Below are 20,499 nucleotides of genomic sequence, written 5' to 3'. Positions count from 1 at the left end.
AGTGTTACAAGGGAAAGTATTTCCCATCATATCCACACAAGGTCATAGTGATTTGGAACCAACTGCTTGATAATGCAGCATTTTCTGTTCTAATTCCAATCTTCAGAAGGAGATTGGTGGAAATTTATTTAGAAACAGGACTGATAAGGGTTATTAAGGGCAAGGCAAATTGAATGTTGTGCAGAACATGATTCCTGAGCTATTATAACCATGGAAATCTCATTACAAGGAAAACTCCTGGCCTGGGAGGTGTGATCATGACTCTGGAACATTGTATTTAACTGGGACAATCTGACATTAAACTGCAGACTGAGAAAAGCAGCAGCAACAGACAAGGCAACATCAGTATTTCAAAGACCCTTTGCTGCCAACCTGAGCTGCAGCCATGTCATTTCTGGTTGAGAGACATATTTATGATGTAGAATGGAAGGGCAGGTAGTTATTGTTGAGCCTTTAGTGATTTACCTTGGGAGCTAGGGCAAGAAACCCTTCCAGAAACTTCTCAGGACATCAAGTGGATTGTGTGGGCACAGTCCAAGATAAGTCACATTGCAAGTGCGGTTTGACTATGTGCAGCACATTAGCTGGGCAACCTTCATTGCTGCAAAACTAGGAACTGAGGAGGGCTACAGAGATTTGGGTTTCCTGGTGTACAAATCCTAAAAGATTGTGGACAGCTTCAAAAAGAAACCAAAACAGTAAATGGACTACTGACCTTAATCTCAAAGGGGACCGGAATACAAAAGGGAGGAAGTTATATTTCAGTTATATAAAGCTGTGATTAGATTACACCCCGGAGTACTGTGATCAGTTTTGGGCATCACGTCTTAGGACGTTTACAATGGCCTTGGAAGTGGGTACAGCGCAGATTCACTTGAATGATACTGAGCTTTAGAGGGTTAATTATGAGGCTAGATTGCATTAACCTGGTTGAGTATAAGAGATTAGATATAGGTAAGGGTATACCCTTGAATTAAGAGATTCGCTATCGGTAAGGGTATGTATTTGAGTATAAGACATTAGGTATTGGTAAATGTATACCCTTCAGCATAAGACATTCGGTATCAGTAAGGTATTACCCTTGAGTATAAGAGATTGAGGGATTATCCGGAACAGGGGTCATTAGGCTGTTCAGGAGTGAATTCAGGAAACACTTTCACTGCACAAAGAGTTGGAGAAATTTTTGGATTAGTTTTCATACTGAGAACGATACATTTTTATTAGGTCAGACTATCAGAAACATGGAGCAAAAGGTGAGTAAACAGAATTGAGTACAGATCAGTGATGATCCAATTGAATGGTGGAATTGGGGCTGATTTGACCTACTCCTGTTCCTCTGTGCAGTACCTTCCATTCTGGCCATCTGTCTATCTTCAGCTTGCAGAGAGCAGTGCTGTGCAGTGCAGACATCTCCTACAGTGACACCAGTGCTGATCTATGTTCAGCCAGCTGGAGATATGAATGAACCACAGCAACACTGAACCAGTTTTCCACTGTGACCTTGAGGAAGGAGAGAGGTGTGATGAACTCTGTGTTGAAACTCACCCAGTCACTTCCAGTTAACAGTGACTGAGCTGAAGAACAGCCCAGGCCAAGATCTGAGCCCAGTTACACTGGTCAGGATGACGAGTGTCCTGTTGTTGGTGTTGGTGGGATGGTTTGAAGGCAGTTCCTCACGTAATGTTCTTTATCATCTGATTTGTTTTGCGGCTGTGCTGCAGTTAGACTATCAACATTGTGGTTGCTGTAGCCCTTCCCAGTAATGGATGGTTTAACAGTAACAGCGCTGCAAGTGATTGTAACTTTATTCAAATAATGGACACAATATTATGTAAGAACAAAAACATTCCCCCATTAATATCATAAACTGCAGTTTCAGTCCTGAAAATTCGCTAATTCAGGTAACATTAAGCTTCCCCGATAGCTCAGCTTTTATCCATCATATGTTCTGAGTGGGCTGACCTCAGCTGGAGGTGCTAAACCGGTCACAGAGTTAGGGAAGGGGATAATATCAGCCTGAGTTTCTCCCACCTCATCTACTCCCTCTCTTTCTCTATTCAAAAGCCCCTGAGTGTTGGGCGAGGATGGGTTCAAGTTTGCCTATGATACCTCCCAATGTGTGAACAGGCTGTCATCACTCACTGAGGTAAATTCTCCACTTCACTGCCTGGTGATACTGTGAGTCATTAGGGACCCTGTCCGATGTTAATTCCACCAATGTTCATTGGAATGGGAGTTTTGACTGGATCTATAAGGGTGATTGATCCAATCCCACCAGGTTATCACCCAGGGGCTGAAGACATTCACTTACTCCACAAGAATGGGTGAGGCAGTGGAAAGAGATTTTCAATCAACAGTGAGGTGGAGCCCTCTAGAAAGGAATGAATGAAAAGAAATTTCAGAAAAACCTTCATTTGTTCCTGGTTTTTAAAGGGTGGGGTCTGGAAAATAACAATTTCCTTTGCAGCTGTCAACACAAATTGCCGTTCCTGTAGTGATCTCATGGTACCCTTCAAGTTAATGGTTTTTTTGTTTTGGTCTCTAGAAATGATTCCAGGCACTCTGAGTTTAACATCCATCTCCACCACCAGTGCTGTGATCTTGTGGGCCCCTCTTGGGAATGCAAGTGGTCTGAGGGACTGCAGTGTGCGTTACTACAGCATTGGGACACCCAACACTGTTCACACTGCCAGCCTCGTCTCAGCCAGTAGAGAGTCACTGATCACAGGTAAGAAATGAAGTCAAACAGCTCTCATCTATGTGGACAGACCTTGGCATTCTGTAAAATTCACAAAAAAGTGAAAAAATAACTGGTCCCTTTCAAGATCTGAGAACATCCCAAGATGCTTTACAGTCAATTAAGTTCATCTTGAAATGTTGTAATCTAGGAAATGCAGTAAACAATTTGTAAACACCAAACTCTCACAAGGAGTGTTGTGATAATGATCTGATCATCTATTTTAGTGATATAAAAACAGAAAATGCTGGGAAAACTCAGGTCTGGCAGCATTTGTGGAGAGAGAAACAGAGTTAACGTTTCGAGTCCATCTGATCTCCAGAGCAGTTTGGTATAATTAAGTCACCAGGTTTCAATCCTGCTTCCTGATAGGAAGACTCCTCTCTGTCTACTTAATTCTCACCATGAGTTTGGCTCAGATAACGTTAGGCCCAGTGAGGAACCTACATCCTCCCACTCTGTGGTGACCATTGTACCCCAGTCAACCTTTCCTCTCATTCATTTCAGGATTCACATCCACACATGTTCAGATCACTGCGTAGGGACCAGGGGCCCTGGCTGAGATTATTCCCCTTTCCAGACCAGCAGCAAAATGATCAATTGTAGAAAACTGATGTACTCAACATATCCAGGGAATCGAGCTTGGGACCTTCCTGGCCTGTATGAGTGAGCCCAACTGAGTCCCCAACTGAGTTAATGGACAACCCTTTATTATGTTACTTTGGAGTCATTTTGGAAAGAAAGAATCAAGAGGTGCTTTTGGCCAAACAATTAAGAAGAATAAAAAATGTACACATTTGGTTGATGTTGGGTGGAACTGCTCCTTTTCATTATTCCCCAGATCTGCTCCTCCACCCACTCTTCCTTCAACAGGAAGCTCTCTAGATCTCCATTGTAAATCCCAATGATCCACTTATCCTATTCTTCCCAATTTATCTTTTAGCAATGAGAAAGAGAACCGATCAAAACATTCCACCATCATCATGTTTCTGGCTTGAATGCAGCACCTGATATAAAATTGTGAAATCATTGCCTTTTTTTTTTTGCCTGTGCTGGATGGAAGTCCAAGCAATGGGCACGTGATGTTATAAGCAGAAATGGTTGTCTGGTTTCCACCTGGGAGTGGACACATCAGCATTGTACTCAGTTGCATCCTGAGAATCTCCCTGAAGGTAGTTTGCAGTTTAATTTGGCAAAATATCAATAGCACAGAAGGCCTGAGGTTTGTGAAATCTTTGCCATTTCCCCAGCGAACTGTACGTCTGTTCTGGATTCAATTACAAGCAATCGGGGTGTGATGCTTTAAGTGGAAATGGTTGCATGGATTCCACCTGGGAATGGGCACGTCAGCAGTGCACTGCACTGCAGCCTGAGAATCAGCCCAAACGTAGTTTTAATGACAGTAAATTGACCAGGAATTTCTTGAATCCCGAGGGCAGCATGCGTTTAGTCGTCTTGTTGCTGCCACAACCGATGTTAGGCATCAGAATCTGACCCTTAAACCTCCTGCGCACTCGGTTGTCAAGGCCTCTGGGTTTATGCCAGTTACACGCAATCTTCACATAGCAATCTGACTGGTGACGAATGAACTTCTTCCTGCATTTCTTCACAATGTCCAGCTTCAGAAGTGGCCTTAGGGCAGCTATGGTACTGGTCCTTTATTTGACTCTTTTAACTGAAGGCTCACAGACTGATACATGTGACCTGCTTCCCTGGGCATGTCATTATTAGTTTGAATTAGAGGGAGTGCAACAGGGGTTCACCAGACTAATTCCTGGGATGGTGGGATTGTTTTATGAGGACAGATGAGGAAATTGGGCTTGTATACTCCAGAGTTTTGAAGAATGAAGAGTGACCTCATTGAAACTTACAACATTCTTATAGGGCGTGACAAGGTGGATGTAGATAAGATGTTTGCCCTGGCCGGTGAGTTTAGAACCGGGGACATAATCTCAGAATAAGGAGTAGGCCATTTAAGACTGAAATGAGGAGGAATTTCTTCACTCAGAGCGTAGTGAATCTTTGGAATTCTCTACCCCTGAGGGCTGTGGAAGCTCAATTACTGAGCATGTTCAAAACGGAAATCAATAGATTTCTGGAGACTAATGCCATCAAGAGGTATGGAGATAGTGCAGGAAAGTGGCGTTGAGGTAGTTGATCAGCCATGATCTAATTGAATGGTGGAGCAAGCTTGACAGGCTGAATGACCTACTCCTGCTCCTATATTCCTATATAAATTAAAAGTGCACACAAGGGAGATCTACATTGCATTATCATCAGAGATTTCAACAAAATTGCAGCTGATTTGGAGTCAGCATGGAAGATGCGACTCATTAGTTAAAGTTTCGCTCAAACTTCTCTCGATTCTTGTCGTCTCCCAAGCCTTGGCTAAGACAAGATGCCTGCTTATGAGCCTCTTTTAGCCAATATACAAGTTGGTTTCCAATGGTAACCCAAGACAACCCCTTCTGCAACTCTACCTGCTCCATATACGGTAATGCCTCAGTAAGCACAGGGCCAAACATCAGTTTACAAATTCAGTCCCCCTAAAAGTTCAACAGTAAAGTCACGAGTTTTCACCTGTTCAGCACAGGAAGTTTCCAGGTTCATTCTTCAATCTGTGTCTAGTTAGATCTCAACCAGGACCAAGTTTTCCAGGTGTGGCTCGGTGGTAGCACTCTCAGCTCTGAGATTGATGATCTTACAAGTTTCTATGTCTAAAGACTTGAGCACAAAAGCTAGGCTGACCCTCTAGCAGAGTACTGAGGGAGTGCTGCACTGTCAGAGTGCAGAAGAGTCCAAGGCTCGTCAGTCCTCTCAGATGGATATAAATGATCCCATGGCGCTATACAAAGCAGAGCGAGGCATCATCACCTCCAATTCCTGGCCAACATTTATACCTCAACCAACATCACCAAAACAGTGTGTCTGGTCACAAATTGTCTGCTGCAATTGCTACATTACAACAGTGACTCCGTTTGAGAAGTACATTGTTGGCTGCAAAGCTCTTTGGGATATCTGATGCCATGATAGATGCCATATATGCTCCCCCAGCGTGCAGTGGAAGCTAGGTCATTGAACAAATGAGCCAAGGCTTATGGGGGACAGGCAAGAAAGTAGGGTTAAAGACACATCAGATCCGCCATGATCATATTTTTTATGTCTTGGGTAAATGAGTTAATTGGCCAACTGAACTCTAACTGCACACCTTCCTATGTTCTCCTCAGTTGCTGCTTGCAGTCAATAATGGGGAGAGACTGATGTAAGAATAAACAGTGATGGTTTATTGAGACATAGAGCAGAGCACCAGATCATACTGCTCACTCAGAAACCTCCAGAACTAGACTTACAGTCGCCAGTTGCCCATGCTGTACAGTGATTTGTCAGTGCTGTCACATGATCAGTACACTTGCATTCTCTTAAAGGGTCAGGATACCATACTTTACCACAGTATTGACTTGTGGAGCAGGCTGGAGGGGTTGAATGATCCACTCCTGCTCCTATTTCCTATGCCCTTATATTGACAAAGGATCAGTCGAAGTGCTCCATGTTTGCAGTTTCCATGTCTGGTATGTAAGCCCTAAACAAGGGAAGGGAAGTCAAGAAGTAACAATGGAGAACTATGTACTCCTGCTAAAAACTTGCGTGAATTATTACCACAGCATTCTGGTACTTGTATTTAACTGTAGGTATTTCTTTTCAGGTTTGGAACCAGACACAACTTACATCATGTCCATTGAGTGTGACTCTCCCTTTTACTGGACACTCAGCTCCCAGTCTCTTAATGTCACTACTCTCTCACGTATGTATTCACAAACGTTATTTTTAATGTAAAATTGCCTTTCTTTCACAGTTGGAGAACTGAAATCTTTTCCTCAACCTAACTGAGGCTATGTTTTATTGGCAGCTTCGAGATTCCTCAGCAACATCCAGGCTTCCCATATAACCTCATCTACTGCTGTGATTAGCTGGGATCCACCCACCACAGATGCTGCCCTGGTTTTGTCCTACTCCATTTACTATGGCCCCACTGGTAGTGACAGACCCATGAAGAATATAATTGTTTTCCCTCCAAACACCAGTGTGACCCTCACAGGTAAAGGCACAGTAAATATGGAAGGGAGTATTAGAGTGAGATCCTGGGGTGTTTTGCCTGAATCTCAAATTTGCTTGCAACTGCTGGCGTGTTTGGGACTGAAATGCAGGGAACCAAAAACCTTGGAGATGGATTATGGAGCAGGACCCACTTCCACCAGGTTTCTGTCCCATATTGGCAGCATTGAGGTTTCCATTATGGTGTGGAGCCTTCTCAAAGTGTGCATGTGCTGTGACAAAGGATTATTAGAATGCTAAAAATGTGGAGTGATAATGTTGGAGTCCCAATGCTCTGTGAGTTGTGCTCTCATTGTAGAAGAGTAATGAGGATTTAAGAAGCGTGTTTACTGCCAGCATCAACTGAGACTGATTGAAGTGATTTACTTTAGTGCCTGGAGTCTGAAAAGTGACTGTTAGAGTTTGGAGAACCTGTTATGGAATTCCCAATGGAAATTTGCCTGTTTGAAATTTTAATGGACAAGGTTAAGGTTAATTGTAGGATAGAAGAATGGAAAGTGAGGCAGCGTAAGAGAAAGATGCACAATACATAAATATAATCAAACCCCAAAGAATTTAGTTATTCAGATCTTAAGGTCTCACTGGATGCCTTTGCTTGGGAAAAGTATGTTTCACCAAAGGGGCAATAGGTGAGCTGTGCCATCTACATGAAGAGCTGCAGCCACTGTCAGCTGCATGGATGGTTCTGCCTAAAGATGGGAAAGTGATGATCACGTTACAATTTTAGATCACAGACTCATTTGAATCAATGATTCTCTGATGTCCTGCAAGCTGCTGTCCTGGCTTCTAATCATCAGAATCATAGAATGGTTACAATTCAGAAGAAGGACATTTAGCCCTTTGTGTCCGTACTAGGTCTCTGCAACAGCAACTCAGCAAGAAACACAACCTTGCCCTTTACCATCTTTAGATTAAAGTCCCACTCCCTTTTAAAAACCACAACTAATTTGCCTCCATCATATTCTCAGGTATTGCGTTCCAGACCTAACCAGATGCTGCTTAAACAATAAGATAAAAGCAAAATACTGCGGATGCTGGAAATCTAGAACAAAAACAAAAATATCTGGAAAAACTCAGCAGTCTGACAGCATCTGCGGAGAGGGATACAGTTGACGTTTCAAGTCCGTATGTCCCTTCATCAGAACTAAGACATATAGAAATGAGATGAAATATAAGCTGGTTGAGGGGGGTGGGACAGGTAGAGCTGGATAGAGGGCCAGTGATAGGTGGAGGCCAAGAAGAGACTGCCAAAGATGTCATAGACAAAAGGACAAAGGGGTGTTGACGGTGGTGATATTATCTAAAGGATGTGCTAATGGGGACATCAAGGGTAGAAAACAGGACAAGCTAGTGGCAGACACATTAAATAATGTTGTCCTCATGTCGCCTTTGGTTCTTCTACCATTGACCTTATATCAATCTCCACTTTAAAATGGAACCCAAGTCAATAATGTATCTGGTTATTTCCCTTTAACAGATCTGATCGAGTCAACCCCATACGTTGTCACTTTTTCTGTGAAGACACTCTCTGAAGAAGAGGACCCTGGTTCAATGCTGTGTTTTAAAACTGAAAGCTGTAAGTATTCCTAACATGTCACGGTGTTGACCTTTTGGAGATGGAAGGAATTGTACAGTTAACTGACACTGAATATTCCCTGCAGAATATCTTCCCATTTCCATTCCTTGGTATCCATGGTGAGGAAATTACAATCTCTGAGAGTATGTTTCAGCCAAATCTTGTCAGCTTCCTGGTCTGAATGACTCCTCGACAGCCTGAACCAGCTGGGCCATTGGAAGGGGGAAATTATCACATTCTAAATTATAACATGATGGGAGGTATGCAGACATTGAAAGGTGTCACTGCCTTAAAATGTGTGGCTGGATAGAAAATGGAACATTCACTGAAGTAGTAAAACTGAGCAACAAACAGTTTTTTGAGGGTTTTTTTTGAGGTTTTTAATTAGGTAATTGAGAGGGTTGAAGAGGTAAATACGTCTGATGTGGTTTACATGGACGTCCAGAGGATATTTGATCATGTCCCACCTAATAGGCTTACCTGCAAAATTGAAGCCCATGGAATAAAAGTGACAGTGGCAGCACGGATACAGGAAACAGAATAGTGGTGATTGGCTGCTTCTTGGATCGCAGACAGGTTTACAGTGGGGCTTCCCAGGGGTCAGTACTAGACACTGCTTTGATGATGAATGACTTTTTACTGAATTATTCATTTACGGGATGTGGGCATCGTTGACTGGGCCAGCATTTATTGTCCATCCCTAATTGCCCTTGAGAAGTTGGCGATGAGCCACCTTCTTGAACCATTGCAGTCCATGTGGTGTCGGTACACCCACAGTGCTGTTAGAGAGGGAGTTCCAGGATTTTGACCCAGTGACAGTGAAGGAACGGTGATATATTTCCAAATCAGGATAATAAATGGCTTGGAGGGGAACATCCAGATCATGGTGTTCCCATGTGTCTGCTGCCCTTGTCCTTGCCCTTGTGCTAGAGGTTACGAGTTTGGAAGGTGCTGTCGAAGGAGTTTTGGTGAGTTGTTGCAGTTCAGTTTCTGGTCAATGGTATCTCCGGAATACTGACTTGCACTTGGGTATACAGAGAACAATTTCAAAATTTGCTGATGACATAAAATGTGGAAGTATTGTGGCCTGTAAGCAGGAAAGTGATAGACTTCAAGAGAGCATAGGCTGGTAGAATGTGTGGTGTTATGACCGAGCAGTTGGTAAAGCTTAGTTACTTTTTAAAATCCCGGAGGGAAACTTTAAACAACTGTGATAACTTGTAATTGTAAGTGTTATGTTTGAGATGCAACTCTAAATTCAGGAATCATACCACCAGTTCTCAAGAGATTTTATAATAAACTAAATTAAACATTTTATCAATTTACACAAGTTAAATATATACACATGGTTATGATCAATTACTACGATCATAACTTTTAACAAATTCCCAAACTCCATTAAGGCAACAGCGACCCATAGACTTAACCAGATACCAGGCAAAACATTTTCACCTTACAAATTCAAAGTGAGGTTCTTTTCACTTTGGTTCCTGTGGAAACAATTGGAGGCTTACAGCTGCTTTTGACCTCACATTGCCTCTGCCCTACACACACAAAACGGTTGTCTTGTTATACCTAGCACAGCCCATTGAATGTAAATTCTCATTGTATCACCAGCCTCTTCTAACAATAAAACCCCTTCCATAGTACCAATTTTATTAGTAATATAAACCTATTGCTTGGTCTCTGCTTGCTAGATGCCAGAGTTCACCCCACTTCATGAATGCCCTATTCAAAAAATGGAAATGCACTCTATCTCTCTAACATATCAAAACTAGTACACATCAAAGCACCCAGACTAGCTGGCTTTAACCCAATTAAGACACACAGACTAAACCTCTATTTTAAAAGAAAAATATTTTCCAATAATATTATATACATTAATAGCTTCATGACAGTGGACAAGTCGCAGCTGATATTTAATGCAGAGAGATTTAAAGTGATACATTTTGCTTGGAAGAACAAGGAGAGGCATTATAAGCTAATGGGTACATCTAAAAGCGTTACAGAGAGACCTCTGGGTATATGTGCACAAATTGTTGAACTTGGCTGGGCAGGTTTAGAATGTGGTTAAGTAGGAATATCGGATCCTGGGCTTTATAAATAGAAACATTGGGCAGAATTTTGCCCTTGGTGAGCGTGCGGGCCCCACTGGCTCGGCGGCGGGCGGACAGCCGACCCCCGCCGCCAAAACGGGGCCCGCTGCCATTTTGAGTGGGCGGGCCAGTTAAGGCCTGCCCAGCGGCCTGACCGACAGGAAGCACTATGCGCTTTCTGTGTGGGGGGGAATCCCCAGCTGTCAAAGTGCACTCTTTCGCACATGCGCACTAAAGAGCGCACTGCTCCCTGAGACTAAGTGCTGTCTCAGGGAGATTAGTGACAGTGTACAAAACTTAAAAAATAGAAAAATAAAAATATTATTAACATGTCCCCCTCATGTGACAATGTCACACGAGATGGGACATGTTAATAAATATCACATTACATTCATTAAAGTTTTTAAAAAGGAACATGAAACCTCATCCCGCCAGTGGATGAGGTTTCATGTTTTTTCAGAAGCCCGCTGGGGCTCCTGGCCTGCCCGCCAGCCTTAAAGTTGGACAGGCAGGGTCTTTAATTACTTTAATTACTCTGTCAATGGCCTCAATTGGCCGTTGACAGGTCTGCGGGCAGACAGCTGATTTCGCTGTCCGCCCGCCTTCCTGAAAATTTAAAGGGACCGGGATGATGTCGGGGGTTTCCCCCGATGTCATCCCGTGTCATTTTCCTGTCGGTGAGCGGGCCCCGCCCCCAAATCGCCGACGGGAAAATTCTGGCCATAGTGTACAGAAGCAAGGAAGTTATGATGAATGTTTATAAACACTGGTTTGGCACAACTGGGATATTGTCAGCAAATCTGGCCACCACTCTTTTAGGATAGACCTGGATCCTTTAGACAGGGTCCAGTAAAGATTTCCAAAAATTCTTCCAGGGATGAGGGACTTCAGTTACAAGAATAAACTGACGAAGCTAGGGTAGCTCTCCTTAGAGGAGAGAAGGGTGAATGGAGATTTGATAGAGATGTAAGAATCACGAGGGGAGTAGACAGAATACAAGGGATTGGTCCAATTCTTAGAAGGATCAAGGACCAGGGAATACAGATGTTATGACCTGGAATGTGCTGCCTGAGAGTGTGGCAGAGGTAGATTCAATCATGCCCTCCAAATGGAATTGGATAAACATTTGAAGGGAAAAAAATATTGCAGGTCCATGGGAAAAAGTTAGGCAGAGAGACTACCTTAATTGATCTTAAAGAAAGCGGGGATGGGCTCAATGGGCTGAATGGCCACCTTCATTATTTTAATCATTCTAAGGGCAGGATTTCCCGGTCATCGGGCAGGCGCAGTGGACGGGCCTGGGAATGGCCGGGAAACAGTCCACTGCCCGCCAGCATGAAATGCGTGCTGAGGAGCCCAGCACTACCAGGGTGGGGGTGGGGGGGAGAGCGAGCGCAGAAATGTGCGCATGCGCGGGGGAGCTCGCACAGAAAGCTCCCTGAGGGCACAGAGCTGCCTCAGGGAGCTGAAAAATTGTGGACACAAAAATAAACATTTTAAAAATGAGAGAAACATGTCTCCACATGTCACTCAGTCACATGAAGAGGGACATGTTTAAAATTATGTAAATAAATTTCTCTTTTTATTACTTCTGGAAACCTCATCCCGCCCATGGATGAGAGGTCCAAAATCCAAAGACAACCTGGCCGATTCGTCTGCCTGCCAACCAAACAGTTGGACGGGCAACGAAAAATACAAATTAATTACCTGCTTAAGGGTCTTAATAGGCCTCTGAATTGTCAGCGGGCGCGCTGCTGACTCTCATGTGCACCCGCCAACCGAAAGATTGCACAAGTGTGCGATGACATCAGGTCGCTCGCCCAACATCATTGCACATGATTTTACGCCCGATCGGTCGGGCACACACCCGCCTGCGGGACCTAAAATGCTGCCCTAAGATTCTAAACTAGCACAGACAGAATTATGAGCGCTCCACAGATTACACTCTGAAGGGGTGAAAACTACCTGGTGTATCTAAAAGGCAGCAGGTTTGAGTTTTCTTCATTAATTGCCTGCATGTCCCCCTTGGAGGTGCTCAGTCTTTATGAAATAGCCACCCCAATCCCACATCCATGGGATTCCATTCAGATATGTTATGATTCCTCTAAACCACCTCATTCATTTTATATCTGCAGTTATTGACGTGTGTCTCAACAATCCGTGTGGACCCAATGCCTACTGTACCCAGCAGGACGGAAGCTTCAGATGCTCCTGTGTGACTGGCTACACCTGGAATGGATCTGTCTGTACAGGTGTGTGATGGGAATCATTGAACCCATTGGGGAATGAACTGAAGTTACTGCTTCCAAATAGAACTGGAGATTGTGTCAAGTTCCAAACCAGACTGGGACAGGGGTGGGATCAGAGTGTGAGTTCTGGAGTTTGCTTTGCTGATGATGAAAACCTTCACCTGAACAGTGACTCTCCTCATGTTCAAACAGCCAACATTCAGACATGAAGAATTGTTACTTAGTGCGAACATCAGAACCTATCTGTTAAATAATATCCAACCTGGAAGGGCAGAATGAGATTCAGAAAATCAAATCTGGAGTGAGTGGAGATGTCCCTCACATCTCCCTTGTTATCAATGCACTTGCACTCAGAAATTGCCTCTAAATTATTTTTTGCCTCTAGATCTGGAACAGAGATTTGAATTATTGAAGTGCAATCCTAATTTGCTCAATGCATTTGGGGAAAAAAAATTTCTCCGAGAGATCATGCAGTAGGAGGTCCTGATGTCTCCTCCTTTCTCCAGACTATTCTCCTCCTGGTATCATTGACTCTCCCCTTGCTGTGGTACAGTTACACAGACCCTCGCCAACAAGGAGCAATTCTTCATATATCATCATAGACAGTGAGTGTCCACAGTGGGACATCACAACTGGGTTTGACCCTGTCCTCAGCCTGTGTTTCCACGCATTTTCCAGCAGGAGTAACTGGGCACCAGTCAGGTGTTGAAATGATTGATGATTTTCCAGGAAAGCAGAGACCATTTCTAACACCCAACTGAGCTCAGTAACTCCGTACAGAGCAGGAATGTAAACTGGGATCTTCCTGTGCTATGAGGTTCACTGTTACACCACATTGGGCCTTTACCCATTGAACCACCAGAGGGGATCAATTCATCGTTCATAAGGGTCATGTAGTTCAAACCTAAATCAGAGTGGATGTAGAAAGTTTAAGATTCACAAATCTGGAGAGCCTCCAATGAACTCTTCCTTTCTTCTAAACTTAAGATGTGAATGAATGTCGAAGTGGAAGCCACGACTGTCACAGCTCAGCCTCCTGTTTCAACAGCCCCGGCTCTTTCCAATGTGTGTGTAAGGCTGGACATACTGGAGATGGAAGGAATTGTACAGGTAACTGACACTGAATCTTCCCAGGGTAAAAAAATCCCAATTCCAAACTTAGTCTCATTTTAAGAAATGTGCATTACTAAGGGTGGCCACTTTATTAAAGGCAAGTTGTTAAACAATTACCACAGTCCCCAGTCAATCGCTCATTTATTTTCTTTGGGTCGGAATTTTGCAGTGAATCCCAGAGATTTTTCTGTCAGGAACCAACTGTGGATGTTTCTTTTACAAATACTGAGTCCAAATCGGGGTGTGTTAGAGTAGAAAGTTTAAGAGTCACAAATCTGGGGATCCTCCAATGAACTCTTCCTTTCTTCTAAACTTCAGACGTGAATGAATGTCAAAGTGGAAGCCATGACTGTCAGAGCTCAGCCTCCTGTTTCAACAGCCCCGGCTCTTTCCAATGTGTGTGTAAGGCTGGACATACTGGAGATGGAAGGACGTGTATAGGTAACTGACATTGAATCTTCTGTGAAAATCCCAGTTTACATGTTTATTTTTAGAAGCTGTGTTTTTTTCTAATATTATCAATCCCAATATGAGGCACGTTGTTCCAGCCAAGAGTAATTATAGACCCTGTCACCACCCTGGCCTTATTGACTCAACAACTCACTCACTGAACCAGCCTGGCCATGGGGAGGACATCCCTTTATCTTTAAAATATTTAATACTGTATCAGGATGTGGTCATCACTGGCAAGTTTGGCAATGATTGCCCATCACCAGTTGTGATATACCTTTGAGTTGCATATCTAAAACCACTGCTAGGAGTGAGATGGAAAACTCTTCGCTTGCCTGGTTGGGTGCAACTGCACACTCAATAAGGTCAACACTACACAGGTCAAATCATGTACAACTTCCCATCCAATGTGTCCAATTTAAACCTGCTGTGCTTTCTACAGGTTGTGGTGTACAATCCCATGTACTCTGTGGACAGATCAGTACAGCAGCTCTATACATACCCTCCCAGTTACCATTGTATGTATATAGTTTTATCTTTAAGTAAAGAACCCACATTATTATTCCACTAACCCTTGTTGTATGATTGGTATATTTGTACCAAGTAAAGTATGCAACATCCCTTAATTGCCTTTGAGAAGGAAGTGGTGAGCTGCCTTTTTGATCTGTTGCAGTTGTGTGCTTTAACAGTGCTGCTAGGGAGGGAGTTACAGGGTTTTGACCTGCTTCAATGAATAACAGCAATATGTCTCCAAGTCTGGAAGATGTGTGAATTCATTTGGTGATGGTGTTCCCATGTGCCTATTTTTGCCCCACCAGGTAGTGTGGATCTTGGTTTTAGGAGGTGCTATTGAACATATTTTTGGTGAGTTGCTGTTGTTCACCCTGTAAAAAGCAGAGTAGGTTTAAATTTGAGACAGTAGATAGGAAGTTGAACATGCTTTGACCTATGTAGTGTTGACCTTATTGAATGTGCAGCTGCACCCAACCAGGCAAGTGAAGAGTTTTCCATTCCACTCCTAACTTGTGCACTTGTTGGTGGTGGAAAGGCTTTGGGGAATCAAGAGGTGAGTCAATTGCCACAGAATACCCAGACTCTTACCTGTTCTTGCAGCCACTATATTTATGTGTCTGGACCAGTTAAGTTTCTCCTCAATGGTGACCCCCCAGGATGTTTAGGGTGAAGGATGTGGCAATGGTAATGTCATTTACTGTCACAGTTGCACTCTTTCTTGTTGAGACCATCACTTTCCAGTACTTGTGTGGTATGAAACTTGCCTGCCACTTATCAAACTAAGCCTGGATATTGCTGCATATGGGTATTGACTGCTTCATTATCTGAGGAATTGTGAATGAATTATTTTCAATGTTAACATGTCTGATGTTCAAATGTCCACAATGAATAAAGAAACGCAAATCACAAATCAGACCTGATAATTAAAACACAAGAACAGAGAGGGAAAAGAGATATTCATTTTCATCTTATAGCTTCCAGTAGCTAGTGAGGGTCTTTCTTCTTTAACTTGTTATTACTTTACTAAATTAATAACTTAAACTAGATAAGCTAATTAATTAATGAAACTAAAATAATGTTTCAATCAATAATTAATTAACAAATTAACTAATCAAATAAATAATTAACTCTGGTTAATTAGATTTGGAAGGGTAGGTGGTGTGCTGTGATTGAAGCATGCGCATGCTTGGGGAAGCATATCTATCCTGGACAATGATTGTAACACTTGAACTTTTACAAGGGTTCAGACTTGAATAAAATAAATAATCACGCCGACAAAGGTATAGGATTATAACATTTTCAAACTTATCTTATTGAACCATGTTTCCAAATCACAAGGATATGAAGAGCACACTGATGACCGATGAATAACATCATCCGGGACCTATAATGGAAAATAAAGCTTACCAGCTGATTTCTTTCAATTCGATTGAGCCCTCATTTTATACATACCCCACACAAACTGAATCCTCCTAATCCAGCTTTAAACTACAGGACAACTGGCCTCTTTCATTCCAACTCCCTGCCTTACTTTAAACTATAAGATCAAAGATTTACACATCCAGTTATCTGGATAATATCCACAAAGCTAAATCTCCCATGCAGTCCCAAGCCTTGCCCCTCAATTTCTTTAACCCACAGAAACACTGCTCTCTTTCACCCAGGCCTTTTGTCTTTAACCTACAAAAAAACTACTGTTCTCTTTCACCTAGGCCTTCTCTATTTAACTCAACCAGGAAACTAAAAATGTTACACCTTTCCTGAACGATTCATGCATTACCCTAGCCCCTGTTCACATCTGGAGCACTGATCAGATACCCAGGGGAAAAGCATAACTTCTGATATGTTGGCCTACATTTGGCTACACAGTGAGCAGCAAATGAAAGGTACACCTTTCTTATACCTCATCTGTACATCTGTTCAAAACATTTGACAATTCCTGCATAGTCAGCTCCATGAGTGGTCAAAAGTGATGTCACCTTCATGAACAGAGCCCCTATGAACTGTTTCAAAATGCCCTTTTTGACTGTCACAAGACTTTTAAATATTCCACATGGTTGATAAAGGTCACAAAAATAACCTCATGAAGTTAGATGAAGTTTCAAGGGGCAGAACTTTGCCCTGGGCGTGAAGGATCGGTAGGGGCGAGGAAGAGGAAGCTGACTGTCGCCCATGATCGACAGCGCACCACAATTGCATGCTAGCGGGCCAATTAAGGCCTGCCTAGCGTGATATGCGAGCAGCAGTGCTGCGCGCTGCCTGTGTGGCACGGAGCTGCCTCAGGGAGATGAAGAATATATTGAAAAAATTAATAAACAGCAGAAAAAAATTAATGAAACATGCCCCCTCATGTGACTCTGTTACATGAGAAAGGACATGTATTAATTAAAAATTAAAGTTCTTATTTCATTTGTGTTTGATTTTGGAAACCTCATCCCACCCGTGAATGAGGTTTCCAAAAAATGCAAAGGTCACTTGACCTTTTCGCCTGCCCGTCAACCGTTAGGTTGATCGGGCAGTGAAAAATTCAGCACAATTGATAACTTAATGGCCTTAATAGGCTTTTTAATTGTCAGCGGGTGCACTGCTAGCTCCGGTATGCATCCGCTGACCGAACCATCGCACGACTGCGCATTGACGTCAGCATGCTTGGCCGATGTCATTGCACGTCATTTCACGCTCGAGTGCGTCAGGTGTGTAACCTGCCGAGCTAAAAACCCTGCCCAAGATTTCCTTAATGAGATTCTTCCTGTAAGTGTCTTGATAGTCATAGGTATTGATACCATTTACATGCTTCCTGACCCCTTATATTTTTAGGTTTCTAGGTCATTTTATTGCATATATCCTGCCTATAGGAATGCGGCACAGAAAAAACTTCATTCTGATTTCCTGTTAAGTGCTTGTTTACATGGCCAATTGACCTTTAGTATTCTTCCACTCCCTTAACCCTTAACTCCCTTAACTAAAAAGATCAAGCCAGAAAATTCAATAGTGGCCAATTTGACTCAATCCCATTGGCCAGGATTTCCCGGTCAGCGAGAGGGGGGCGGGGCCCGCTTGCCGACGCATAAAATGACGCGGGATCACATCGGGCGGAACCCCCGACGTCACCCTGCCTCATTTCAATTTTCAGGTGGGTGGGGGCTTAGCAGAATCAGCTGTGCGCCTGCCGACCTGTCAATGGCTGAGTGAGGCCATTGACAAAGTAATTAAGGTACTTAATGGACCTTCCCATCCATCCTTAAGATTGGCGGGCAGGCCAGGAGCCCTGGTGGGCATTGGAAAAACCATGAAACCTCGTCCACAGGCGGGATGAGGTTTCATGTAGGTTTTTAAATTTTTAATAAAAGTGTTAATGAAAGCGATGGACATGTCCCAACTCATGTGACAGTGTCACGTGAGGGGACATGTCAGGGGAATTTTTTTTTCGTATTGTTAACATTTTTGAATTTGGCGCCGATCTCCCTGAGACAGCATTTCGCCTCAGGGAGATGAGTGCGCTCTTTCATGCACATGCGCAAAAGAGCGCACTCTCAGTTTAGGGATTCTCTCACCTGACCCCACAGGGAGCACACAGCGCTGGGCTGGCCAATTAAGGCCCGCCCATGTAAAATGGCGGCGCGTCCCCGATTGGGGGCACCGATCGGAGGCGCATATCCACGCGCCCACTTCTAAACTTCACCCTCAATGGGGGGAAAATTCTGCCCATTGTGTCTATTGTACATTCTCACAGCATAACAGGTATAACTGTAGTTATAATATGCAGCCGAAGTTGATCAGTTACATCATCACTTCAATCTTTTCAGTCTATATCTGCATTAAGTGCCTGCACATAACAGCTCAGAGTTGTTGAGCAGGTGTGGTGCTGCAGATATTGTGGTACATCAGGGTGTGACCATGGGTCAGGCAGGTATGGGGATTGAGAATGTAGTGACGGGGAAGCCCCGGCCCTTGAATTTGACAATAGGTAGGAGCTACTTCCTACCTCTGTGGATGAGATCAAAAACTGCAGGGTGGATGGGCAAACTGAGGGGAGAGGAAAGGAATGAGATATTGATAGGGGACAGTATAGTCAGACACTTTTATCTGCAGCCACTATTGTAGTGGTTTTGCCCATCCATCTACCACACGCAAATTGGCAGAGAGATAAACAGATTGGAATGTTAAATGTGTGACTGAAAGAATGGCATGAGAGGCAGCGTTTTTGCTTCATGGGCCACTGGCACCGGTATTGGCGAAAGAGGGAGATGTCCTGTTGGGACGGCCTCCACTTAAACGGGTTGGGACCATTGTCCTAGTGAATTGAATAATGAGGGCAGGAGACAGGGCATAAACTCATAAAATGCGGTGGAACAGGATTCAGGAAAGGGTAAATTCAAAAGCACCAAGGGAAATGTCAAAACTCAAGAGCAGAGCAGTATTTTTGAGTAAAAATGAGAAGAGTGGGCCATTATGGGAAGAGAGAGTAACAAAAATAATAGGACAGTGGTACCGAAGGTGAAGTTAAAAAGTCAAAGCTAAGGGCATCATATTTAAATGTGCAAACAATTCACAACAAGTTGGCCAAATTAAAAAGTTTGGAAATTAATACGTTTGAACTAAGAGTATTCCAGAGATGTGGTTACTTGAATTTTAAGAGATATGTGAAAGGGAAAAGGAGAAGGGATAGCCCGAATAATAAAGGATGGAATGAAAATAGTAGAGAGAGAAAGGATCTCTCAAAAAATAACGAAGTTGAATCAGTTTGGGCAAAGAAACAGCAGGAGACTGAAAACACTGGGGGAGTCATTTATAGGCATTCTAAGAGTCATTGTAGGGCAGAGTATGAGTCAGGAAATTAGAGATGCATGTAATAAGGGTAATCCAGTATAAACAGGAGACTTTAATCTTCATATAGATTGGGTAAACCAAGTTTACAATAATAGCGTGGAGGGTGAAAGAGTTAATGAAATGTATTCAAGATTGTTTACTAGATCAATATGTTGAGGAACCAACTAGGGAACATACTATTGTGCAATGACAAAAGATTAATTAATAATCTTGTCGTAAAAGGGCCTCTAGGGAAGAATACAATAAATTTGTGCAATGGGTTTGAAAATGATCCAATTAAGTCTGAAATTATGGTTTTAAATCTAAACAAAGCAAGCTACACAGGTATGGGGGCAAGTTAGCTAAGGTATATTGGAAAACTACATGAAAAGATATGATAGATCAGCAATGAAAGAATTAATACATAATTTGCAATAAATATTCATTCCTTGAAGGCACAACAATTCCACAGAAAAAGTGGTCCAATCGTGGCTAATGACAGGAGTTAAAGATAGTATTAAATCAAAGGAAGAGGCTTATAATATTGCCAAAACAAATAGTAAGCCTGAAGATTGGAAGGATTTTAAAATTCAGCAAAGGAGGACCAAAAAATTGATAAGGGAAGATAATATGAGAGTATACTAGTAAGAGACAGATAACAGATTGTAAATGTTTCTATCCAGATGTAAATAGGAAGAGATTCATGAAAATAAATTTGGACCCATTAGAGACAGAGACAGGCGAAATTATAATATGGAATAAGGAAATGGCAAAGACATTAATCAAATACTTTGTATCGGTCTTTGCGATAGAAGACATAAAATAATGGGGAACTAAGGGTCT

General features: G+C 42.8%; 1 protein-coding gene across 1 annotated transcript in view; it reads left to right on the top strand.

Moving 5' to 3' along the window:
* LOC144696780 (uncharacterized) overlaps positions 1-20,499 on the top strand; it is a 255,023-nt gene that overhangs the window by 85,954 nt on the left and 148,570 nt on the right. Inside the window, exon 21 of the mRNA XM_078568507.1 lies at positions 2,546-2,728. Coding sequence (XP_078424633.1) covers positions 2,546-2,728 — 183 coding nt within the window. The remainder of the gene's footprint in view (positions 1-2,545; positions 2,729-20,499) is intronic.

This window comes from Cetorhinus maximus, chromosome 22 (assembly GCF_964194155.1).
Source record: "Cetorhinus maximus chromosome 22, sCetMax3.hap1.1, whole genome shotgun sequence".
Taxonomy (NCBI): domain Eukaryota; kingdom Metazoa; phylum Chordata; class Chondrichthyes; order Lamniformes; family Cetorhinidae; genus Cetorhinus; species Cetorhinus maximus.
Note: the sequence above shows the minus strand (reverse complement) of the source record. Positions and strands in the feature narration are given on the sequence as shown.